Consider the following 26,961-nt stretch of genomic DNA (forward strand, 5'->3'; position numbering starts at 1 on the left):
AAAATGCATGCTTTCCATTGAGGGCAAGAATTTTACCTATTTTGTTCACTGCTGTAGCTTAGCTGTGGCTGGCATATATCAAGCAAGCACTCAAATATTGATGGAATGATTGAATCCCCATACATTTTTTTCTACAAAGCTGTAATTTGTCACTATTCTTTTAAATTGCTAACATGTCTGCTATTATGTATAAATAATTGCTTTTGCAACAGTCATACAATGTATGCACCCAACCTACCTTGCTTCAAGTAAAGCGGCCATATTCAGTCCTATAAATTGTAAACAAGACAGTTTCAATTGTTCAGCATTGTACATTGCTGCAAATTCCAGTAACATAGCAGCATTCTTAAGGGTAACTACAAAGAAAAGACAAAGTGAGACAAAAGCCATGTTACTACAGCAAATAATACATACTTATTTTTAAAGTTGTCAGGTTTGAACAAGGAAAACTGAAAGTACTTTCTTGCCAAAATAACTATAGTAGGGCAAATATAGAATGCACTTTTCATCCCAATGTGCCAAAGTATTTTAAATGATTGGTTATGAGGCAAAATAAACACACCAAAAGAAAATAGAGATGATATGTGTCACCTAAAAATTGACAATTTTCTATCTAAGGATTTTAGAATAGTTTTAACTTTCACAAATAAACCTTCCTTTTTATTTATATAGACAGAATAGTCTCTTTTCTATAAAACTAAGAAGATCTTAAGATTAAGAGAAACCAGGGGTGCCTGGGTAGCTCAGTTGGTAGAACCTGCAACTCTTGATCCTGGGGTGGTGAGTTCGAGCCCTATGTTGGGCACAGAGATTACTTAAAATTAAAAAATAAACTATTTTAAAAAATAAAAAATAACGTCAAGAGTAACGTTAAGGGTAATTTAAAAAAAGACTAAGAAACTGACAAAATCATTCTATAAAATATATTCACATTGAGTAATCTATCAAAATTTATGTGGGTATATTTACATAAACACATATACACACTATATATTTGGAAAACATTCACATTTAAATATTACTATATCATTATTGATGGCCAGTACAGAATCTGGTATAACTGTACAAAAGATTCTGTATTTTATTACAATCCTGGTAACTTTATGCATGAAGTGTCCTATTTTGCTAGAGACTATCTCAGAATATTCTACTCACCTAGCAAATGACTTTGGCTTTCCAAACCCCTTCATTCTTTATTTACTATGAGTCCAAACCAAGAGAGGAACATAACTATTTTCTACACCTGGCTTACCCTATGTTTTTTTTCTTCCTTCTAACTCTGTCAAAAGGTGTAATTGCAGTCAATAATGGTTTTTGCTTCGCTCCTAACCAAACCTAATATGAACCCAAACTCTGCCATTTCACACACAAAAAAATGGATCATATAAAAACTTTACAGTTGTTCAGTTGAGAACAAGGATTACCCAATAATAGAGATCAAACTTCTGTTGAACTCTTCTCTTGCTAAGTTCTAGGAAGATCAAGATATTCATTAATAAGGAAGCTGTGTAGCATGGACCGAAAAAGAATATCCAAGGAATGCCAGGAAAGTCAACTGAACAACTAAAAATATCTCCAATATGTATACTTTTTTTTTTTAATGTTTATTTATTTTTGAGAGAGAGAGAGAGAGAGAGAGACAGAGACAGAGACAGAGAGCGTGAGCAGGGGAGACACGAATCTGAAGCAGGCTCCAGGCTCTCAGCTGCCAGCACAGCACAGAGCCTGATGCAGGGCTCAAATTCAAAAACCATGAGATCATGACCTGAGCCAAAGTCAGCCATTTAACCGACTAAGCCACCCAGGAGCCCCTCCAATACGTATACTTTATTCCTGTAGTATGTTGTATCCTTTATTTTAATATATTTCCATTTTGTAGCTTAAAAGATTAGAGATGTTGGTTTTTTTTTGGTTTTTTTTTTTTGATAACCAAGGAGAAGTCTCTCCACAAAGTTCAAGAAAAGTAACTATATAAGACACCAGAACTAAGACAAACTATCAGCAAGAAAAAATTAGAAAATTCTGACAGGAAATCCTTTCATACTTCCTAAGTATGACAATGTGACAATGAAGATGAACAAAGATGAACAAAGATTAACAAAGATAAAATTAGAAACTTTTATATCAGGCTAAGAAAATCTAACCTTTATCCTAGAGTAAGCAATTAAAAATACCTAAAACAGGAAGACACAATTACTCCCAACAGAAAAATTAAAGTAGACAGAAAGAGGACTTAAAACATTACAGTAACACTACACAGAAGGGATGGATAACAGTTACCTGAACTAGCATAGACACAGAATAAAAAGGTAGGGGGAAATATGATTAATAAATATAGTTAAGATGCATCAGTTCTGACAACTGAAAAAATCTGGACGTAAAGAACAAAAACAATATAAAAAATAGCTTTGGGTTTCAAAATTTCAATGTTCAAAAAGACAGCCATGCAATGAACTGAAATAATGAACTATTTATTAAATGAAGTAACGAACAGAGACAGAAATAAGAGTTTAAGAGAAAAGAGATAAGTTTTGATCAAATATATAAATAAGATGATTATATAAAAATTCTAGCAAGGGGGCGCCTGGGTGGCTCGGTCAGTTGAGCGTCTGGCTTTGGCTCAGGTCACGATCTCATGGGTCGTGGGTTCAAGCCCCACATCGGGCTCTGTGCTGACAGCTCAGAGCCTGGAGCTTGCTTCGGATTCTGTGTCTCCCTCTCTCTCTGCCCCTAACCCACTTGCATTCTGTCTCTGTCTCTCTCAAAAATAAATAAACATTAAAAAAAAATTAAAACAAAAATTCTAGCAAATAGTAACAGATAGCTAAACACAGGCTTACAGCCAAGACCAGGACAAGAGTGAATAATTTCTTTGAGGGGCACCTGGGTGGCTCAGTCGGTTAAGTGTCTGACTTTGGCTCAGATTATAATCTCCATGAGTTTGAGCCCCATGTCAGGCTCTGTGCTGACAGCTCAGAGCCTGCTTCGTATTTTGTGTCTCCCTCTCTCTGTGTCCTTCCCCCACTCCTGCTCTCTCTCGCTCTCAAAAAAAAATAAACATTAAAAAAAAATTTTTTTTAATTCTTTCAAACTTTCATCTTTGTAATTTCAAAATAAATTTCATACCATCTTCATTATTCAAGGTTTCATGACATTTCAAAAAATTTACATATTTCAATTATCAGATGTATATATTTTCACATATTAACATGTCTGGAAAATGGATGTGCTTATTGTTGCACAAAATAGCTTAAATGTTTTGACATTCTTCATAATTCAAAAACATAATGGTGCACTTTACCATATATGGTAAAATGGTAAATTTATGGCATCAAAAGTCAATGAATAATCCTGTATCAACCTGCAAACATAGTAATATTCAAATTCAAAAATACTTACGTTTCTCAGTTAATGCAACTTCACAAATCCCTTTCAATCGAGTTATGAGAAGCTGATCAGCCACCACAAGAACACTACAAATAAAATCCACATTTTGAGATTCTAAAAAAAGAAAGAAAACAAGCAAAACTATTACTTTGTACATTATACCTATGACAAAAGTTCAAGTAATTAAGACACAAAGAAGGGAGAATTATAATGACTATTTTCTAAAGACTGGCAACTATGATAAATAGTAATAATGTGAGACTTTTCTACCTTTTAAGTGGAAAGCTGTAAAGAAACACACCAAAATGCCTTGGTTCACACTAGGACCATAAAATGGGTAACTTGAATTGATCTTTTTAGTCTAGAAAGCATTTAGTCTAAAAATGCCTGATTTATTAAAATCTCCCATATTGTTAAACATTTCTCAATCTAATAAATAGAGAGGAAATTCAAATCTCAGCATCAAAATTACTATGTAGATATGTGTTAAATACATATAACATATACGTTAAGAACAAATGTATATACAGGGAGTAGGGTGAATAATGCTTTTAGATGCTCATATTTTTTTTTTTTTTTAATTTTTTTTTTCAACGTTTATTTTATTTTTGGGACAGAGAGAGACACAGCATAAACGGGGGAGGGGCAGAGAGAGAGGGGGAGACACAGAATCGGAAACAGGCTCCAGGCTCCGAGCCATCAGCCCAGAGCCTGACGTGGGGCTCGAACTCACGGACCACGAGATCGTGACCTGGCTGAAGTCGGATGCTTAACCGACTGCGCCACCCAGGCGCCCCTCATATTTGTTTTAAATAAAGAGGCCTAAGGAGCTGGGAGGCTCAGTTGGTTAAGCAACCGACTCTTGATTTCAGCTCAGGTCATGATCTCAGTTAGTGAGTTTGAGCCCCACATCGGGCTCTGCGCTTACAGTGCAGACCTGCTTGAGGTTCTCTCTCTTTCTTCCTCTCTCTCTACCCCTCCCCTGCTTGTGCTCTCTCTCTCAAAATAAATAAACATTCTAAATAAATAAATAAATGAACAAAATAAACAAGCAAGCAAGCCTAAGAGTACATTTTCTTTTTAAATTATAGGAGTTCCTTATTTAAAATAATCTTTCTCGTCCTGAGTACTATTAACGCCTAAAGCAGTAACCCTGAGCCACTGCCAGAATAACATAAATACAAAAACAAAACAAAACAAAACAAAACCACAATAGGAAGAAAAAAAGATTAAGAAGAAAAAATGTCGAAAAACTATTTTTGACAAAGAGGAAGAGGTGAACTCACTATGAATAGCAAACTAAGGACTACTTCCAGAATTCCTCTTCTCCACAAAAGCAATGAAGATACTAGGAAAATTGTCAACTTTTTCAAAATTCTAGAAGTTAGCCAAAGGCTTACAGTAATCTAGGGAGTATTGACTCAAGAAAAATGGCTGAATCTTGGTAAGAACAGTGAGCAATGGAGCACTGTAGTTTTTCTATTTAAATCTTCCCCTCCCCTCCTCCAGTCTTAAAAACCAACAAGCCTGCAATCACAGTGAAAACGAACAACCAAAGCCACTGAAGACAACAGAAGAGTTACAAAGCAACATTATTAAAGATAAGTCATTATTTGACATGTGCGGCAGGGCTTGTCTTTATTTTGACCTGACTCAAAGCTTTTACTGGTGTGAACAGCCTCTTCCCCCAGGGTGTTTATTAAAAACAATCAGTTGCAATTAATGTTGAAGCTGACTGAGACAATGATAATAGATGGAGCAAACAAGAAGCAGACAAAAAACATTTTTTTTAAATAAAAGCTAGGGAAAAAGGATGTTAATGATTAGATGTTTGTGTCCCCTGAAAATTCACATGTTGAAGCCCTAATTTCCAGTGTGGCAATATTTGGAGATGGGGCCTCTAAGAAACTAATTAAAAGTAAGTGAAGTTATAAAGGGTAGGGCCCTGATCCAATAGGATTAGTGTCCCTCTAAGAAAAGAGATATCAAAGAGATAACTGTCTCCCTCCCTCCCTCCCTCTCTCCACAACACACACACAGAAAGACCATGTGAGGACATAATAAGAAGGCATTCATGTATAATAAGCCAAGAAGAAAGTCCTCATCAGAAACCAACCTTACCAGACTCTAATCTGGGACTTCTAGCCTCCAGAATTATGAAAAAATGAATTTCTGTTGTTCAAGCCACCAGTCTATCATATTTTGTTATGGCTGTCCCAGTTGACTAATACAAATGTCCATGGGGGCTTTGAAAAGTCCCAAAATATTGCTGTGAAAGCAGAAGCCCACATGTATGTGGATGACTATATACATGCCAAGGAAAAACTTAAGGTCCTAAATTTTTACCTCTGGCTGAACTTGAGGCTCTGCTAAAACAGAAAATAAGAGCTAAAGCAGAATCATGAACTGCCTGCCTGAAAAATGAAGGCAAGCCCCAACACACACACAAAGAACTCTGTGGCAAAGGCTGGGCATTTATTGGTTTTAGGCATTTAAAGAAATTTCTAACTTATCAGCTGACCACTAAGCTAACCCAGTAGACACTTCAGTGGTCACACAAGACAAAGAACAGAGATTTTACAGTATTAATTAGTTCAGAAAAGTCAAAAAGCAAACAGCAAAAACTTTTTAACAAACCCCAGGGAGGGAAGAGAATCTGACTTCAAAAGTTACCACATCATATTACTTAAAATGTCCAGTTTTCAGTTTGTGAGCTCAAGTCCCACATTGGGCTTGCTGCTGTCATCCTGTCATCACAGAGCCCAGCCCACTTCAGATCCTCCCCCCTCTCTCTCTGCCCCTCCCCCACCTGCACTCTCCCAAAATATAAATAGATATAAAATAAAATGTCCAGTTTTCTATGAAAATTATGCAAGATGCAAAATACATGTTAAGTATGGCCCATCCACAGGAAAAAAAGCAACCAAGAGAAGCTCTCCCTGAGGAAATGAAGATGCTGCATTATTAAAGTTTAAATCAGCTATTTTAAATATGTACAAAGAATTAAAGGAAATGTCTAAAAAATTAAAAGGAAGTATGAGGATAATGTCTCTTGAAATCAAGAATATCAATGAAGAGACACAAATCACAGGTCAACTGAAATAAGCAATCTGAAGAACAGAAAGAAAAAACAATGAATAAAAATTAATAAGGCATAAGAGACCTATGGGGACGCCTGAATGGCTCAGTCAGCTAAGCATCTGACTTCAGCTCAGGTCATGATCTCATTACTCTTGAGTTCAAGTCCCACATCGGGCTCTCTGCTGTCAGCACAGAGCCCACTTTGGTTCCTGTCTCCCTCTCTCTCTGCCCCTTCCCAGTTCATGCTTTCTCTCTGACTCAAAAATAAACAAAACATCAAAAAAATTTTTTGAAACAAAAAAAAAAGACCTATGAAACACCAGCCAGCATATCAAGATACATACGGGAGTCGCAAGATAAAGGTATGACCTAAAGAATATTTTAAGAAATAATGGCAGAATGGGGAAAAGTAAAATGTAGAGGTTTTGTATGCAATGGAAGTTAAGTTGTGATTAGTTTAAAATAGACTGTTTTATGTATACTGTTACATGTATGTAAGCCTCATGGTAACCACAAAGGAAAAACGTAGAGCAGATGCAAAAAATGCAGAGAAAGGAATCAAAGCATACCACTACCGAAACATCATTCAATCACAAAGGAAGACAACAAGAGAGAAAAAGGAAACAAAGGAACTACAAAACAGAAAACTGACAAAATGGCATTATTAAATCTTTACCTATCAATAATTATTTTAAATGTAAATGGATTAAATTCTCTAATCAGAAGACAAAGTGGCTGAATGGATAAAGAAACAAGATTCAACATTATGCTGCCTATAAGAGACTCAATTTACCTGTAAGAACACACGTAGGCTGAAAGTGAAATGATGGGAAAAAATACCCCATGCAAATGGTAACTAAAGGAGAGCTGGAGTGGCTATACTTCTATCCGACAAAATAGGCTTCAAGTCAGAAACAGAAGAGACAAAGAGGTTATTATATAATAATAAAGAGATCAATAAATCAATAGAACTATAAATACACATACGAGTATACAACAATGAAGCACCTAAATTTATAAAACACATAAAATGAAGGCAGAAATAGTCAACAATACAGTAATAAAAGGACTTCAATATGGATATTCATATTCAAATACAGATAGATCATGGAGACAGAAAATCAACAAGAAAACATCAGACTTGACCAAAACTACAGACCAAATGAAACTAACACATACATATGGAACATTCCACTCACAACAGCAAAATACACATTCTTCTCAGTGCACATAAACCATTCTTCAGGGCAGATCATACATTAGGCCATGAAACAAGTCTTAACAACTTAAGAAATTGAAATGATAACAAGTATCTTCTCCAACTACAGTGGTATAAACTAGAACAGGAGGAAAATAGGGAAATGTGTAAATATGTGGAAATTAACACAGTAATTCAAAGAAGAAATCAAAGAGAAGTACAAAATATCTTGAGACAAATGAAAATGAAAATACAACATACCAAAACTTATGGGATACAGCAAAAGAAGTTCTAATTCTGATAAATGCCTTAACAAAAAAAGAAGATCTTGAAAGAACCTTAAGGGTTTTATATAACAAGGAACTAGAAAAAGAAGTCAGCCCAAAGTCAGAAGGAAAAAATAATAAAGACTGAGCAGAAATAAATGAATTAGACATTAGAAAAACAAAAAAGATCAATGAAACTAAGAACTGGTTGTTTGAAAAGATAAAATTAACAAACCCTTAAGTAAACTGAGAAAATGATCCCTCCAAAAATTAAATCATAAATGAAAGAGAAGATATTACAACTGATATCACAGAAATGTAAATCATTAGAGATTACTGTCAATAATTATAAGCTAACAAATGGATAACCTAGAAGAAATAGATGAGTTCCTAGAAACATACAAGCTACCAAGACTAAATCATGAGGAAACAGAAAATCTGAATAGTCAATAACTGAGTAAGGAGACTGAATCCATAAATCAAAAATCTCCCAAAAGTAAAGCTCTAGACCAGATGGCTTCATGGGTGAAGTCTACCAAATATTTAAAGAAAAATTAACACCAATCTTTCTCAAACTTGTCCAAAAAAAACTGAAGGAGAGGGAACACTTCCAAACTTATTTTATGAGGCCTGGATTATCCTGATACCAAAAGGAGTCGAGGACACTACAAGAAAAGAAAATCACAGTACAACACCCCTGATGAACATAGCTGCAAAAATCCTTAGTAAGAAACTAATCAAATTCAATAGCATGTTAAAAAGATCATATACCACAATCAAGTGGGATTAATGCTTGGTGCAAGGATGGTTCAATACATGCAAATCAACAAATGTGATACTATCGTAACAAGAGAGGAATAAAAATCAGGGCGAACTGATTTTCAGTCAGTTAAGCGTCTAACTCTTGATTTCTGCTCAGGTCAGGATTTCACAATTCATGAGTTCAAGCCCCTCATCAGGCTCTGCACTGAAAGCACAGAGCCTGCTTGAGATTTTCTCTCTCCCTCTCTCTCTGTCCCCATCCCCCATCATTCTTGTTCTCTCAAATACATAAACTTAAAAAACAAAAGAATAAAAATATGATCATTGCAGTACATGCAGTAAGTGCAGAAGACAAAATTCAACACCCATTCATGATAAAAACTCTCAACAAATTAGGTAGAGAAGGAAGATACCTCAACATAATAAAGACCATCTGTGACAAATCCACAGTTTAATATCATACTCAACAGTAAAAATCTGAAAGCTGTTTGTCTAAGATCAGGAACAAGACAAGGACCCCCACTCTTGCCACTCCTATTCAACATAGTACTGGAATTCTTAGCAAGAGTAATGAAGCAAGAAAATGAAATAAACATCATCCAAATTGAAAAGGAAGAAGTAAACTGTCTCTGCAGATAACAAGATCTTGTATCTGGAGAACCCTAAATACACCATCAAAAATCTATTAGAAGTAACAAATAGGGGCACCTGGGTGGCTCAGTTGGCTAAGCATTCCACTTGGTTCCAGCTTTGGTCATGATCTCACAGTTTGTGAGTTCAAGCCCCAAGTCAAGCTCTGCACTGACAGTGTGGAGCCTGCTTGGGATTCCCTCCCCCACAGCCAACTCTCTCCCTCCCTGCATCTCTCAAAATAAATATAGGAACTTAAAAAAAAAAAGAATGAACAAATTGAGTAAAAATTGCAACATAAAAATCAGTTGCTTTTCTATGTACAATGAACTATCCAAAAAAGTAACTAATAAACCCTTTCACAATTATATCAAAAAGAATAAAACACTTAGGAATAAACTTAACCAAGGAGATAAAAGATCTGTATTCTGGGGCACCTGGGTGACTTAATCATTTAAACATCCAACTCTTAATTTCGGCTTAGGTCATGATCCCACAGTTTGTGAGTTTGAGCCCTAAGTCAGACTCCGCAATGGCAATGGAGAGCATCTGCTTGGGATTCTCTCTCCCTCCACCACTTGTGCACATTCTCCTTCTCAAAATAAATAAATAAACTTAAAAAAAGATCTATACTCTGAAAACTATAAAACATTGATGAAAGGAATTAAAGATAACAATAAATGGAAAGATATCCCATGTTCATGGATTGAAAGAATACTGTTAAAATGTCCACTCAACCCAAAACAATCTACAGATTCAATAAAATCCTATCAAGATTCCAATGGCATTTTGCACAAAACAGAAAAAGCAATCCTAAAATTTATATGGAACCACAAAAACCCTGAATGACAGAGTAATCTTGAGAAAGATGAACAAGGCTGGAGGCATCACACTTCCTAACTTCAAATTATGTTGCAAAGCTACAGTAATCAAATACAATGGAACACAACACAGAGCCCAGAAATAAACGCTCATTTTATCAATTAATCCTCAACAAGAGTATCAAGAATACAAAATGGGAAAAGGGTAGTCTTTTCAATAAAGGGTGCTAGGAAAACTGAATGAGCAAATGCAAGAGAATTAAGCTGGATCTGTACCATATAAAAAAATTAACTCAAAATGGATTAAAGATTAAACCTAACACCTGAAACTGTAAAACTCATAAGAGAAAACAGGGAAAAAGATCCTAGTCTTGTAAATGATTTTTTGGATATGACATCAAAACCACACACAACAAAAGCAAAAATAAGCAAGTGAAATTACATGAAACTACAAAGCTTCTACAAAGCAATGTTGAAAACAATCAACAAAATGAAAGGCAACCTTCAGAAAGGGGAGAAAGTATTTGCAAACCATATCTGATAAGGGATCAATATCCAAAATATATATATAAGAAACTCCTACAACTCAATAGCAAAAAACAAAAACAAAAACAAAAAAAAACCCACAAATAAACTCAGCTAAAAAATGGACAAAAGAGCTAAATAGATATTTCTCCAAAAAACACATACAAATGGCCAGCAAGTACATGAAAGGTGCTCAATGTGAATAATTATCAGAAAAATGCAAATAAAAAGTGAGAGGTGCCCTTACACCTGTTAGAATGGCCATTATCAATAAAACAAAAGATAACAAGTGCTGGCAAGGATGTAGAGAAAAGTGCTGGAAAGGATGTACACTACTAGCAGGAATGTAAAATGTATAGCCACTATGGAAAACAGTGTGGAGGTTCCTCAAAAAATTAAAATATAACCACCGTATGATACAGCAATCCCACTTCTGGGTATTTAGCTAAAAGAATTGAAATCAGAATCTTGAAGACATTATCATGTTCACTGCAGCATAAATAATAACAGTAAGGATATAGAAATAGCCAGATGTTCACTGATGGATGAATGAATTTAAAAAAATGTGGTATATACATACAGTTGAACAGTCCATCACAACTATGACCAAAAATACTTTGTAACTAAACATCAGTGTATTGCTTGACAAAGTATATAAACACAATCTCTTCATAAATTTTGATTCAATTCTTGGTCTAGTTCTTTTCCCTCAGATATATTACCACAAGGGGGAAAACAAACAAGAAAAAAACTTTGTAAAGTGTTTGTCAAAACCATACTCCATATCATCAGTTCCTCATCTCAATCACATAAGTAGTAGGGTATGAAACTGTTCAATCTAATCTCAACTATTATATATAATTCTTGTAGAACTCATTTTCACAGAGATAATGAAAATTTTCTTTATCCACTCCTTTACTATTAGTAATCATCCCTATTGCTTATTCTAAATTAAGCCTCTGTTGATGGCTTATTTCAATTAAAGATTCATGTTGATTTTGCCATTATTCAATTATATCTTAAACATCTAAAATGTCCTCTTATGAATACCTTTTATCACCACAGCTTCATCAGTATAGAGGTAGTCCAAAATAACTTTCAGTATGTCAGAATGTATTGGCATTTCCAGAGCTGTACAAGTGGAAGCCTAAATAAAGTAAAATAATTAATTTTAAACTACAAAAAACTACATTCTGACTGGTACAGAAAATTCTGAACAGGAATCACATCAAATGCAAAAAAAAACAAAAACAAAAAAAACATTTATAAAACACAAAGCTAAAATGACATACGTTTAATTTTAAAATGCCTTATAACATGGAGTAGCAAGAAAAATTGAAACAAAAACCAAATACACTGGTATTCCAAATACACGTCTAAATAATAAAGGGGAAATTTTGATTTAAGAAGCCTTTCTGGGGGCGCCTGGGTGGCGCAGTCGGTTAAGCGTCCGACTTCAGCCAGGTCACGATCTCGCGGTCCGTGGGTTCGAGCCCCGCATCGGGCTCTGGGCTGATGGCTCAGAGCCTGGAGCCTGTTTCCGATTCTGTGTCTCCCTCTCTCTCTGCCCCTCCCCCATTCATGCTCTGTCTCTCTCTGTCCCAAAAATAAATAAACGTTGGAAAAAAAAAAAAAAATTAAGAAGCCTTTCTGCAATAAATTTTAATTCTAAATGCTGCTATTTTCCAGCAGGCTTCAGCATAAATCAAGTTTAATACAAAAATAAAATTAAGTTAAAATATCAGGCTCCCATTTTAAATTTCTTTAGTATATTATACTAAATATATAGGATATATTTTAAAAAGTGTGATTACCAGCCATGTGTTTTCAACTTAAATCTTACCTCAATCCATGAGCTACTCAGCATACTATGAAAATATTCTGAGAAAAGAAAAAGTACAAGCTATTAGAACAGTAAAACAATACTAAAACCAACAAATCAGGAACTAATAAAAAGTATATTTACCAAGTCTGGCACAAAGAACACACTTATGACAAGGAAATTCCTTTCCATCCACTGATTTCATGGTCACATCACATAGAAACGAACTGAAAAAAAAATTTTTTTTAATTGAAGCAAGAGTGATTTCTTTAGCATATTTAGCAAGTAGAAAATTTATTATAGGATTTGGCTTGATTTTGTCTTAAAGATAGCAGACAACAAACAACTTGAGGGCATACATACAAATAAAGTACTTCATCTCCTTCCACTGGAGGAAAGATAATAAGGGCCTTATAATAAAGAATATTTAAAGGGAACTGAATACAGATAAATATTCAAGAACAGACTTCTAATTTTCCTTTTTCGGTACAGGCCAGACCAAATTTTAATAATATAATAGTAAGTGACATCATGATCAAAGGTCTTTAAGTCAGTTCCTTTTACAACCTATTCTTCGCTAAGCACAATCTAGATATCTCCATAGTTTCTTTCTCCAGAACTTATCACCTACAAAGTAAAAATACCTAAAAACAAAACTTTTTTTTTTAATACGTATGTATGTATTTTGGGGAGAGCGCAGGTGGGGGAGGGGTGCGGGGGGGAAACAGAGGATCCAAAGTGAGCTGACAGACTGACAGGAGCGAGCCTGATGTGGGGCTCAAACTCAGGAACCACAAGATCACGACCTGAGCGGAAGTTGGACGCTTAACCAAGCAAGCCACCCACATGCCTCACAAAACCTTTTTAATAAATTATATTCTAAATATTTTTGTTATTATTAAAAAACTTATACTAAAGGAAATAATCATAATGATGCAGAGGCATAATTAGTTTGGTTTTAGGGTAACACTATTTCCTACCTATTGAAAAATACAAAACTTGGGCAAGAAAAAATAAAAATTTTTTTCATTCATAATGAAAAAACTGTTAAAAAACTGTTAAAAAAACCTGTTTAAATGTCTTACTGAGAAGTTAATATTTTATCCACTTACCTTAACAGTTCTCCAATATTTCTAGAAATGAAGACTAGTAAAGGTAAAAGGGTATCTATTCACATATTTTGTTTCATATGTCAGTAAGAAGGGCTCTGTTTTCATACTTAGGTTCAAAATCTAGAGATGAAAAGTTTGTCTTCATTTCCTAACTTACCATTTTTTCTGATTTAGCTTTGATTTATTACCAGTTTTCTTCTCAATAACATTAATTTTTCCATTTTCAAATCTGACTCCATCTAACCTGTCAAAGAGTAGATAAAAATTAAGTTGATGGACAAAAACGAAAATCCAGCAAATTACAGTACCTTACATCTGAACCTAATTATATAATTTATATCACCTAGAAAAGTATCTCAACAAACCCTACTCTGTGATAAAAAAAAAAAGTACCATATATTCTCCTTCAATTTTAGTTCAATTTAAAGTACAGTTGACTCGTGAACAATGCTGGGGTTAGAGTCACCACCAGCACTCCCTCCAAGGAGGTGAAATCTGCATATAACTTTGACTCCCCAGAAACTTAACGACTAAGAGCCTACTGTTGACTGGAAGTGTTCCCAGTATCAAAGAGTAGATCTGTTTGTATGTCTGTGGTTTGTATGTTATATTCATTTACATATTATATTCTTGCAATAATGTGGAAAAAAGAAAATGTGAAGAAAAACATAAGAGAAAATACATTTACAGTACTATACTGCATTTATCACAAAAAATCTGAATACAAGTGGATCTGTACAGGTCAAACCCATGTTTCTCAAGGGTCAACTGTATATTAAATATCATCACTGACAAAAAATATATCAAAATCATACCACAAAGCCCATTAGTGTTTTTATATAGGAAACAAGATATACACTCTTCCTCTGCTCCTACCCCACACATAAGATTATACTTTCATGGGGCGCCTGGGTGGCGCAGTCGGTTAAGCATCCGACTTCAGCCAGGTCACGATCTCGCGGTCCGGGAGTTCGAGCCCTGCGTCAGGCTCTGGGCTGATGGCTCAGAGCCTGGAGCCAGTTTCCGATTCTGTGTCTCCCTCTCTCTCTGCCCCTCCCCCGTTCATGCTCTGTCTCTCTCTGTCCCAAAAATAAACGTTGAAAAAAAAAATTAAAAAAAAAAAAAAAAAGATTATACTTTCACAAGCAATATACATACTTTAAGAAAAACAAGAATTCCAAAGAATCTGGCTTATATGACAAATACTGCCTTAGGCATTTTACACATGCTATATAACAAAACTACATGAGATCACAATTATCCACCCCCCCTCCACCATTTTCTTTACTGAGAAACTGAAGTTCAAAGAAACTAAGAAATCTTGGCTCCAGGCAGTCATAGTAAAGAGGCACATATAGGTATTTCTAATTCAAAAGATAGTTCTCTTTCCAGCATACCACACTGCCTACCATTCCAGATCCCTGTTATACAAACACCATAGAGAGTTCAAACCGACTAACAGCCTCCTCATCCTTTAATGTTTTAATCCAGTGAGTCCTGCAGAGATAGCTTTAGAAGAAAGGAAAGAGAGAACATATCCATGTACCTCCCTCTAAAAAGGAGGGTTGGGGAGAGAGTTGGGGGAGGGGAAAAGAGGAGTAGACAAGAAAAAGAAGAATTTCTAAAAGAAGGACATAATGAGGTTCAAGAATAGATATTAAGGAGAGGCCATACCTACTACTCAAATTACTGAAACCAAATTTCTTTGCAACATTTTGCAACATTCTTACAGGATCATCTTCCCTAATACTTTTCCCTTTATTGGAAGATTTAGGTTTGCTTTTCTGCTTTTCATTAACTGTGTGAGCTTGATTACTTCTGTAAACTTCAAATGCTGACTTCTGATTATCTTCATGGCAATTCATTTTATTTGAATGAGAATTCAGAGCACCCTGATATTCTTCTGGTTTTTTGTTTAAGTTTATTCTTGGTGTGAAGCCATGAAGTAAAAAGTCACAAGTATCTGTGTATATAAATTGTAAAAGGTACTCAAACAAGTCAGGATGAACCTTCTCTATCACAAAGAGATGGCATCCTGCAGAATCTTCATCTTTCCGGTAAACATCTGCAAAGTCTAAAGTAGTCCCATCTGAAAGAAACAATTTTTGAAAAAAGTCAGAATGCACTGCCAAAATATATTTATGTGCAGGGAAGATTCTATTGCCAACTTGAAATGTCACATCATGTATGTTGTCCGTTTCATCTGTTTCCCTTAACAGTTTGCCAAACTCTTCAAAAAAGGATGATGAAGATACAGCTGGAATTTCATAAAGGCTAGAAATGAAACAAAAAATCATTTTTACTTTCAAGAAAATGAAAAAAAAAAAAAGCATCCCTAGCCTCTTCTCCTTTTAAAGTACAATTTCTTTTTTAGTTACAAACTTACAAGACTTTATATCTGGTATTTCCTAAAATATAAGCATACTGCACAGTCTTAGATACTATATTACTCTTTAAAATGTTTCCATTCCTTTTTCTATTTTTCTCCTAAACTAAAATGACAAGATTTAAATTTTCCTTTAAAAGTAGTGTTTTCTATTTCTATAGGGAAACACTAGGCTATAAATCCAAATGACCACTTCATAGAAATTTTCTAAATGACTGTAACTAACCACAAAGAACTATAAAACTAAAAACATCAAAAAAAGGGTACAGTTCTCAACCTTTTCTTTTGCATCCTTTTATTCTTTATCCTTATAAGTGAAGAAAACCAAATATACAAAAAAATGAGCAAATACTTCAGGTATGATCCCAGAATAGGTCAGAAACTCAGGAAGTAAAGATAAACACACACAAAGACATACAATCAGTCCACAACACTGATTGTTTCAATACTGTAAGAATGTTATCACACCTTCCCAATCCACATTCCACCTTTCCAGGTAGGGGAACCATCCTCCCAGTTTGTCCTGGATTGAGGGGTTTTCCAGATGAGACTTTTGGTGCTTTAAATGGGACAGACCTGGGCAAACCAGGTTGGATGGTCACCCTGCTTCTAGGATTTCTTCCCAACAGTACCCTATAAATATTTATTAAATATTTAATATTTATCTTAACCTGTCATCTCTCTACTAATGTGACTTAGGAAAGATTTGCACTGAGAGTCACACTACCCTACAGATGACTATATACTACCTCTTCTTTTATTAATTTTCATATTCAAAGGTTAGATATTTTTTCAAACTACATAACAAATATTTATATTTCTCAGAATCTGAGAACCTAGAGTACATCTTAAGTACTACAATATAAATAAATATTGTGCATGTACATATGTATCTTCAGTATTTTCAATAAATATCAGTTTACAAACGAAAAGAAACTCTCATCATTTCCTATAACAAATTCCACCTTTGAGTTATCCAGCTAATATGATTTTATGTCTAAAGTCTCTTCAAGTCTTGGCAAAAGCAGTTCAATTAAATTTGTTCCAGCAGCTACTGAAAACAAAAGGGATTATTTCTTCTAAAAAATGAAATTTAATATATACAAGTGTACCTTGTTTTAGGATCTGACTGCAGGATTGCAAAGTTGCATCCACTTGGATCTGTGCTGACACTAACAGCTCTATGGGCAAAAGTAAGTTTCTCAAGTCGAATTCTTTCATACACACTATTTATATCAGAGACACAAGACACATCTGATGAGGAATTATGAAGATTTGATAAAATCTCTGCTAAAAAGAAAAATAAATAAACTTTCATTAATGGAGGCTTTATTGAAGCTATTAAAATGGTTTAAGAGTAAAGAAAATAGAAAAACAACTAGAATATGGAAATATCTTTCATATAGAAGTCAGTCCTCTTGAAGAACTATATCCTCCCTCTCTTCAACACAATTTCTACCCTATGTACAGGTATTAAACAGGAAATTTTGGTGAGTCCATTCTCAATTATCCACAATTTCATCCATTTCAGCAAAAACATCCTCCACACTGCAACCAAAGTTATCTTTCTAAAAAACAAATCTAGTGCTATACTGGCTTCTAAAATTCCTCAGCTTGCATTAAAAATATGTAAATTTAGCATCCTCATAATTTGTATGCTTGTTTGTTCCCCCACTTCCTTCTCCATTCCTCCATTTATTCAGCAAATATCTGAGTGACTACACTGTGCTCCTGTGATACAGTGATCATCAGTCTATCCCTTGTGATACAGTAGTGATGTTAGGCATGTCCCTACCATCTCGGAGTACACAATGTAGCAGAGAAGACAGATGTTTAAACAAATGATTGTATCATTACAAGTCAGATCAAGGCTATGAAAGAAAAGTATGAAATCTGCATGCAAAGAAATGACTCCAGCTGCAATATGAAGAATGTTGGAAGTAATTAAAAATAAAAACAAAGAGATCATTTAGGAAATTACTTTAATAAGAATCCAGAAAAAAATAAATGATAACACTGAAGTTACTGTAGCAATGAAACTCGAGCAAGTGGAAAGATTTCAGAAATACTTGAGACTTAAGTGAAAAAACTTGGTGACAGATTGGATACAGGGATGGGCGGGGGGGAGGGGGATGTGAGGTGTCAAAGGTAACCATTTAGTTGGAAAGAAAACACTGCAAAACAGATGTGGGAGCAGAGATCATGATTTCAGTTTTAGACCACTAAATATGGCTAAGATACAATTCCAAGGACTTCCAACATTTACAAGTCAAAACCTGCATTTTGGTTACTCTCTCAAATTCACTCTATTTCAGTCTTAGAGGGCTTTCCTAATCTTACTCTGATACTCAAGTTATTTCAGTTTCTGTGCTCTCAAAAAACCTAACATAAATATGTTAGTATTTTTAAACTGTAAGTATTTATATACATGTCTACTATCCCTACAAACTTATGAGTGTCTGAGAACAGAGGCCTATCTTACATATATTTTGTATCATTAAAGCATAGTCCTATATCTGGCATGTAGTAAATATACTTTAAATGTTTACAGACTTGCATAATCTATAAAGAAATAAAATACAACAAATCATTAATCACTCCACTGTGGCTTTATGATTTTGAAGAATGTTTGTAATTGTCTGAGTATAAATGTGCTCTATGTATGTTTTAGCATACAATAACTGATTTATTTATTCAACGGATAGTTTAATAAGGGACTACTATCTGTCAGAAAATATGCTGAATGCTAAGGATACAGTAAAGCAGTTAAGGTCCTTGCCATCTTAACAGTCTGATAGGAAAAAAGCATTAAAAAAATTAGTCACAAAGATAAATACATGAAAACAAATAAAAATGAACTGCATCATGAAAATACAAAGGGAATATGAGAAGTGAAATCGGGTACCCTCAATTTAGATTATGGGATCTGTGAAAACATTTCTGACATACAAATTAAGCTGAGATGTGAAAAATCAGAAAAAGCCCTGGGACTACTGAACAAAATTGAAAATCTGAAGGTCAATGTGACTGGAGAGTGGTAAATGAAAGGGAGAGAAATCAAGATGATTTCAGAGACACAGACAAGAGTCAGAGCAAGGGCTATAGAGGCCACGTTTAGCAAGTGCAGAAACCATTAAAGAGTTTTTAAAAACACAGGAATATTAAAAGATCGCTCTGATAATCAATTAAGAACAGATAAAAAGAAACAAGAGTACAAATAAGGCAACATATTTTTTTGCAGTTGTCCATGTGACATGGGCTACGGTGGGGCCAATGAACTGTGAAGAAGTAAATGTATTCTAGTTTCTCCAGAAGAAAAATCAACAGAGAATAATTATGAATGAAAGAAAAAAGTTGCTAACCTAAGTTAAAAAACAATGCAAGTAATCCAAACATTTATAAATTTATAATCAGAAAAAATTAAGAATGAACTATATAATGAAAAGCTTCTATTTTCAATGGTGGCATCTTAAAGCTATCCTTTATATTCATCAAGGAATGAAATAAAACATCTCTATTTAGCAGCTGTTTAATACAACTACCTTTTCTTTTTAAAATTCTCAATAAATATGAAAACTCTATTCTTCCCATAATTTTCCCTTAAGTCATGAAATGTACTGTTTAAAAACTTTAACTGTATATATACATGTAAAAAAAAAAAGTACAAGCCACTCAATTCTCAACGTAGGAAGGAAGAGTAAAAATGGAGCTTGGAAGATGGTTCAAATGCATCTGAGGGGCACCTGGGTGGTTCTGTCGGTTAAGCATCTGACTTTAACTCAGGTCATGATCTCACGGTTCGTGGGTTGGAGCCCCACATTGGGCTCTGTGCTGACTGCTCAGAGCCTGGAGCCTGCTTCAGATTCTGTGTCTCCCTCTCTCTCTACCCCTCCCCAACTAATGTTTTGTCTTTGCTCTCTCTCAAAAATAAACAAACATTAAAAATTTTTTTAAAAAAGAAAAAAAAAAGCATCTGGGAAGCTGTTTTTTTTTTTTTTTAAACTTTACACTTCCCTGCCCCTTGAGCCAAGGCTAGCAACAGTGTAATATTCTATTAACAGTAGTGATCTTCTATTACCGATAGGAAGGAGCCGTGACCTCAAGATCTACTGAGACAGATGAAAGGTTGAAAACTCGATTTAAGTGGACTGAATTCACTCTGCTTACCTGCACACACACAAACCACAACCAGAAGAGGAGACCTAAGGGTAAAACCTAATAATACTTTCAAACCTAATGATAAATACTTGCAAAATTAAAAGGTTAACTGAAAGGTACTTTATGTGCTACTCACGTATATGAACTGACCTTTCTTTTCAGAATTCTTTCTTTTTTCTTCAAACCACTTCCCTTTAAATCCTTCTCCATCCTGTGTGACAAATAAAATGTCTTTTCTATTTAAAGCAATATCAGAAATGAACACCTGGCGTGGATAGGCCCATCGACACTGCTTCAGGGAACTGCTGACTGATCTCCAGCAAAATACCTAAAACCAAATTACATTGGAATATAAATATATTCCCATACAGCATTTGAACAACCAAAAACTGAAATCAGGAAAGAGTATCTATAAAATAAAAGTTCTAATTAATGTTTCAATGTTCATTCTTCTATGGAAAAAAGATACTATAAAAATCTATTTTTAAAGAACTGTGTCTTCCAGAAAAAAGTATATCAAACAAATACGAAGCATTAAAAATATTTCAAAGACACTCCTCTTAAGAAGAAGTAATTTTCAGTATTACCTGTTTTTGGCAAACAGATTTGCTACAATGATAAAGAAAAAATTATGAAAGCTGTATCTTAGATATCAGACTCATGCAGTACCATCTATTTGCAAGAATGAAAATCACCCTATGAAAAACCAAACTTTAACTCTCAAAAAAAAGGAGATGTATGAATAACCCAATTATAAAACTAAAACAAAATCTTAGAGATAGAAAACTCATAATACAGTTAGGGCTTCCAGGTGGTTCTGCAAATCTTAGTGTTCCTGAGAAATGGCTTAGACGCTGATGCTCAGGGATGGAGAAAATAATGAGAGGTGGGGTGCTGAGTTTCACAATCCAGCTTTATCCAGAGCAGCAACTCTTGTCTGCTTTATATATTTGCATTCCAAGAAAGATCTCATTTGAAAAATTAATGCTGCTTAGTTTTAGGAGTTCAATCCCCTCATAATTAAAAAAACTAAAACAAAATGGTTATCTGCCAAGGTCACTCAAAAGTTACATAAAAAAGACTATACTGATTGATTCCTTCAGAGCTTGGTTTTTCATAGTAAGATTCTAATTTTGCAGAAAGTAAAAATCCAGAGGTATAAACTAGATCCATATTAATATAAATGAAACATATACTAGAATCAAATGTTTTTTGTACTATTTTGTGTAATCCCATGCCTCTGCTTCCATTAGTACAAATTAGAACTCTAATTCTAATATACTTCCCTATGTTAAAATGATCAACTATAGGTTTATATCTGTTCAGTACCAGTAGGTGGAGATTTATGATTAATTCTTCAATTTCAAAAATGTCAAATTTTATAGCACTATGTAAACCTCAGAAAATATTCTCATTGTATGTTTCTACTTCATAAACAAATAACAATCTGTGTTTTTCTAGCCACAGTGTAAAATTCTTTATGTCACTAATGCATACTTTTAATTTAACAATTTCATTAGAGAAATGTACTGACATATTTGAACAGGGAACTAAAATTAGAACTCTACTTAAATGGAGAGAGATTAGAGAGTCATCATATAGTGATCTAGAAATACATTATCTTTTATATATGACAGTTACAGCCTCTGAAAACATACATACATGTATATTTGTTTAAAACTAAATCTGGAGAAGGGCAACTGGGCGACTCAGTCGGTTAAGTGTCTGACTCTTGGTTTCAGCTCAGGTTATGATCTCATGGTTTGTGAGTTCGAGCCCAACATCAGGCTCTGCACTGATGGTATGGAGCCTGCTTGGAATTCTCTCTCTCCCCCCTTCTCTCTCTGCCCCTCCCCTGCTCACTCTCTCTCAAATAAACTTAAAAAAAAAAAAAAAAAAAAAAAACACTAAATAGGGGGAAAACTTTCTAATTATGCACCAAATTTTTATTACTACTGTTTAGCTATTACTTTTTTTAAAGAGTAGTTACATATATCATATCTATTCAACTTGATATCTTTATCAGTACTCAGTATACATATCAAATAATCCATCAAAATCCCGTATTTCCATTTTAAGCACAGTAAATGAAATCTGGAGCTACAGTTTTAACTAATGTTTCACAGGGCAGCTTTGTTAATGTCATCAAACTTTCCCTGAAGTACCAGCTCCATACTAATTAGTACTAGATGTCAAAAAGAGAGAAATAAAGTTAATAGAAATCATTATCATGGTAATTCATGTTCGCATTATCAGGTCCTCTACAGCTATCAACTGAGAACAAAATTACTACATTTTTGCATAAATATACACTCACCCTTCCAGCTCCATCCATTGCAAGAATGCAGATTTTCTGACCTCCATTTTCCTTCAAATTTTCAGGATCAACCTTGTATTCCATACGCCCCCCAGAAACAAGAACTTTTTTCAAGTTTAGTTGCCTAGGTGAAAAAAAAATTCTACATTAATATGTTCTCTAAAATACACATGCTCGATTTTAAAGAAATTACTATCCAAACAATAATCTCGGGTGATTATTGTGAAAGGTAAAGGAAGATGATTTGGACTTTGGTATCCTTAGTCCCTTCTTTCCATAAGTTTCCCCTATATAATGGCCATATCTTTTTATAGCAAGTCCTTCCCTCCCAAATGCCTCTACCCACACATATACACACATTTGACACTTAAAGCCCCACTTGCTAATGCACACGTTCACTCTATTTTAAGTAACTGATAAAACTAAAAGCTCCTAAGTATATTTGCAATTTAACAGAAATGAAAAACTTTAAATTCAAAATGAAACAAATTCTTAATTTCAAATATGGACAACCCTAAATAGCTACAGCTACCAGGAAAATCATTACTAATTTAATAACACATCCACTAGCCATTCCATTATATCTGCACATGTGATATGCCCATAGTATTGTGTGAAACCTACTGCTAGTCCAGTCATTGTACTCCCTTTCAGATACTTTGCTTGCATTAAGATTTTTTTTTTATTTTTTACTTTTCAAAATTACTATGTTGTAACAATTTGTAACAAAAGAATTTTCTTAGTTAGAAACTTGGCTATAACATATTTACACAATTTAATGTTATTAATCAATAACAAAATCTAATATCCAAAAAAACTACCTCATGACCAGAAAAAAAGCTAGTCAGTTCCAAGAAACATTTATGTTCACACTTTCATGTTTCTAAAACTGAAATATGACCTACAATTAATACCCTTCCAATTGTTACACATAGAAGCTAAATTGTGGCAAACTGATGGTTGACATTCTCTGCTCATAAGCTAATTTCATGGATGGAATCTGTTTATGAAGTACCATCTCATTTACAATAGCAAAGGCACATTTTGTTGCATTTCAAATTAAATGCCTGATTCCTTATTTAAAAGTTAGATGGCGAATCTTTAGAAATCCTGCACACTATTGCTTCCACTAATTGAGCTATACTCTTCCAGGTAGTTGAATTTCATCTTATTTGTTCCAAGATGTATTTCTCTACTTGTATTTATTACTGTAATTATTGAATAAGATAACATATAAGCCAATAAAATATTACTCTTAAAAGAATGTTTTTTCTGAAAGTTGAATACTTTGGAATGACACATGAAATATGTAAAGCAAAAAACTGCTGTCAAACCAGAAATGGGATTAATTGACTATATAAGATTGAAAATGTATGAAAAGTAAAGGACTCTTACCATATTAATTTATCTCACAATTGTTTTAATCACTTGCTCCTTACACTGTTCAAGATGAAATCAGAGATGACACCTTCTGGGTATAGCTTATGTATGAAAGATAGGGAGGGAACTCCAACTGGTGGACCTAGTGATATTTACACCTTAGTTCTAGGATTCCCTGCTTTACCTGGCTTTTTGATGAGCCAACCAACTGCTGCTAAATTAACTGCATTCTACTAGACTTACTTTCAGTAACAACAGGCTACACAAATATAAAGATAAAAAATATACCACTTAGTTATAAATACATGGACTGAATCCATGGTATATGATTAACTATTTTTTTTTTTAAATAAAGAAGTACATAACAAAAAAAAAGGGGGGTACACATGAACCAATGATGATTGTGTCACAAACCAAGAATTATGATTAATCTAGTTTTGTGTACCTGAAGCATTAAAAAAATGAAATTTATAGGTCACCCTTAACCATATGTTAAACAGAATTCAGAAATACTGCTTTATAATTTACAGAGAATTTTAATTTTTTAAAACTTTTTTTTTTTTTAACGTTTATTTATTTTTGGGACAGAGAGAGACAGAGCATGAACGGGGGAGGGGTAGAGAGAGAGGGAGACACAGAATTGGAAACAGGCTCCAGGCTCTGAGCCATCAGCCCAGAGCCCGACGCGGGGCTCGAACTCCCGGACTGCGAGATCGTGACCTGGCTGAAGTCGGACGCTTAACCGACTGCGCCACCCAGGCACCCCGAGAATTTTAATTTTTTAATGTTTATTTTTGAGACAGAGAAAGAGTGTGAGCAGGAGAGGTGCAGAGAGAGAGAAAGAGACACAGAATCTGAAACAGGCTCCAGGCTCTGAGCTATCAGCACAGAGTTGGACATGGGGCTTGAACCCACGAACCATGAGATCATGACCTGAGCCGAAGTCAGACGCTTAACCGATCGAGCCACCCAGGTGTCCCTACAGAGAACTTCTACTACATACATTCCCTGGATACTTGTCAAAAGACTAAGGTCATCAAATGCAAAAACTCTTTCCTTTCAGTTTTAAATTTTCTCCATTCCACTTTCTCAATCCGACACTTCAGATCATACAGCATAAAGCTGATAATCAGAGTTTTGCTGGAAGAGTTGAGTTATTATTAAAGTGAGATTTCTTTACAGAAATACACTTACTTAGAAGCCATCTTTTTGCACTGATAGTCTGTAAGTAAGTAAATATCTCCCCTCGTGGTAACACAGACTGTGGCCCCATCACTTGCAGCAACTAAAGACAAAGTGATATCCTTATGATGAAGGGCAGAGACCTGACGAGGAGCAGTTACATACTTTTCTCCATTGGGATCTGGCAAATAACCTAAAAAATTGCACAAATAAATCACAAAATATCCACTTTAAGAATTCAATTTTTTTTCAGACATTGTCATCAAGACTTCTTACCCAGTTGTCCACCATTTAGTCCCATAGTGTAAACAGCTTCTCTAGTCCATAGCACTGTATGAAACCTGCCTGCTGCTACTCCAATGACTGTCCTTCCTTTCAGATATTTTGCCTGCATCTATTCAAAAAGACAAGACAGCAGTTTACTATGTATCTATGAACTAGTACAATTTTTACAAGATCCAGTTGATGAAGGTATCAATATATGGCATACTCACCATCAGTACCCTCTCAAGTTCTAATGACAGAATTCACTAACAGATCTCAGCACTAACACTGAGATTCCAACTCTTCTTAGAACACAAGACATTTTGATATAGCCATTTTAAGTCAGCAATTTTAACATATAAAAAATTGGCATGGTATACAAACCAAATCATTCGAACTATCAACAAGCAATATGCAAAACAGGCATTTTCATTTCATCAGAAAATGTAGTACTTTTAAATTTGACACATTTAGGGTCTTTCAATGGCACTACTGACATTTTTAGCCAGATGACTTATTGACATAACATATCATACTGATTGTTGTGCAAATATTGGCACATTCAGGGTCTCTCAATGGCACAACTGACATTTTTAACCAGATGACTTATTGATATAACATATCACACTAGTTGCTGTGCAAATACTGAACCACCCTTGCATCCCAGGAATAGCCAAAGCAATCCTGAAAAAGAAACACAAAACTGAAGGTATCACAATTCCAGATTTCAAGTATATTACAAAGTAGTAATAATTAAAACCGTATGGTATTAGCATAAAAATACTCATGTATCAATGGAACAAAACAGAAAACCCAGAAATAAATCCACAATTATATGGTCAATTAATCTTTGATTAAGTAGGAATGAAAAAACAATGGGAAAAAGACAGTCTCTTCAAAAAATGGTGCTGGGAAAAACAGCTCCATGCCAAAAAATGAAACTGGATGACTTTCTTACACCATAAACAAAAATAAACTCAAAAATGGATAAAAGACCTAAATGTGAGACCTGAAGCCATAAAGATCCTTGAAGAGAATACAAGCAGTAATCTCTCTGAAACTGGCCATAGCAACTTTTTTCTAGATAGGTCTCCTGAGGCAAGAGGAATAAAAGCAGAAATGAACTATTGAGACTGTATTAAAATAAGTTTCTGCACAGCAAAGGAAACAATCAACAAAACCAAAAGGGAACCTACTGAATGGGAGGAGATACTTGCAAATGACATATCTGATGAAGGGTTAGTATCTAAAATATATAAAGAATTGACACAATTCAATTCCCAAAAAACAAATGATCCGCTCAAAATGGGCAGAAGACATGAACAGACATTTCTCCAAAGAAGACATACAGATGGCCACAGACACATACATAAAAAGATGCTCATCATCAGGGAAATACATCAACACTACAATGAGATATCACCTCACACCTGGAAGAATGGCTAAAAACAAAAACACAAACAATTGTTGGCAAAGATGTGGAGAAAGGGGAACAAACCCTCTTGCACTGGTGTGAATACAAACTGGGGCAGCCACTGTGGAAAACAGTATGGAGTTTCCTCAAAATACTACAAATAAAACTACCCTATGATCCAAGAATCACACTACTGGGTATTTACTCAAAATTTAAAGGAATACATGTACACCCATGTTTATTGCAGCATTATTTA

At 34.5% G+C, this 26,961-nt stretch overlaps 1 protein-coding gene across 4 annotated transcripts in view; it reads right to left on the minus strand.

Moving 5' to 3' along the window:
* IBTK (inhibitor of Bruton tyrosine kinase) overlaps positions 1-26,961 on the minus strand; it is a 93,315-nt gene that overhangs the window by 38,402 nt on the left and 27,952 nt on the right. For 2 of the 4 annotated variants that reach the window (XM_043591884.1, XM_043591886.1), the window contains exons 7-18: positions 25,304-25,421; positions 25,040-25,220; positions 22,466-22,589; positions 20,299-20,476; positions 17,103-17,277; positions 15,279-15,878; positions 13,762-13,848; positions 12,637-12,719; positions 12,514-12,551; positions 11,721-11,817; positions 3,400-3,501; positions 239-356 (exon numbers count right to left, since the gene is read on the minus strand). In XM_043591884.1, coding sequence (XP_043447819.1) covers positions 239-356; positions 3,400-3,501; positions 11,721-11,817; positions 12,514-12,551; positions 12,637-12,719; positions 13,762-13,848; positions 15,279-15,878; positions 17,103-17,277; positions 20,299-20,476; positions 22,466-22,589; positions 25,040-25,220; positions 25,304-25,421 — 1,901 coding nt within the window. Of the gene's footprint in view, positions 1-238; positions 357-3,399; positions 3,502-11,720; positions 11,818-12,513; positions 12,552-12,636; positions 12,720-13,761; positions 13,849-15,278; positions 15,879-17,102; positions 17,281-20,298; positions 20,477-22,465; positions 22,590-25,039; positions 25,221-25,303; positions 25,422-26,961 lie in introns of all 4 variants that reach the window. The other 2 variants (XM_043591885.1, XM_043591883.1) reach the window with 1 other exon arrangement.

Source organism: Prionailurus bengalensis, chromosome B2, assembly GCF_016509475.1.
Source record: "Prionailurus bengalensis isolate Pbe53 chromosome B2, Fcat_Pben_1.1_paternal_pri, whole genome shotgun sequence".
Lineage (NCBI taxonomy): Eukaryota > Metazoa > Chordata > Mammalia > Carnivora > Felidae > Prionailurus > Prionailurus bengalensis.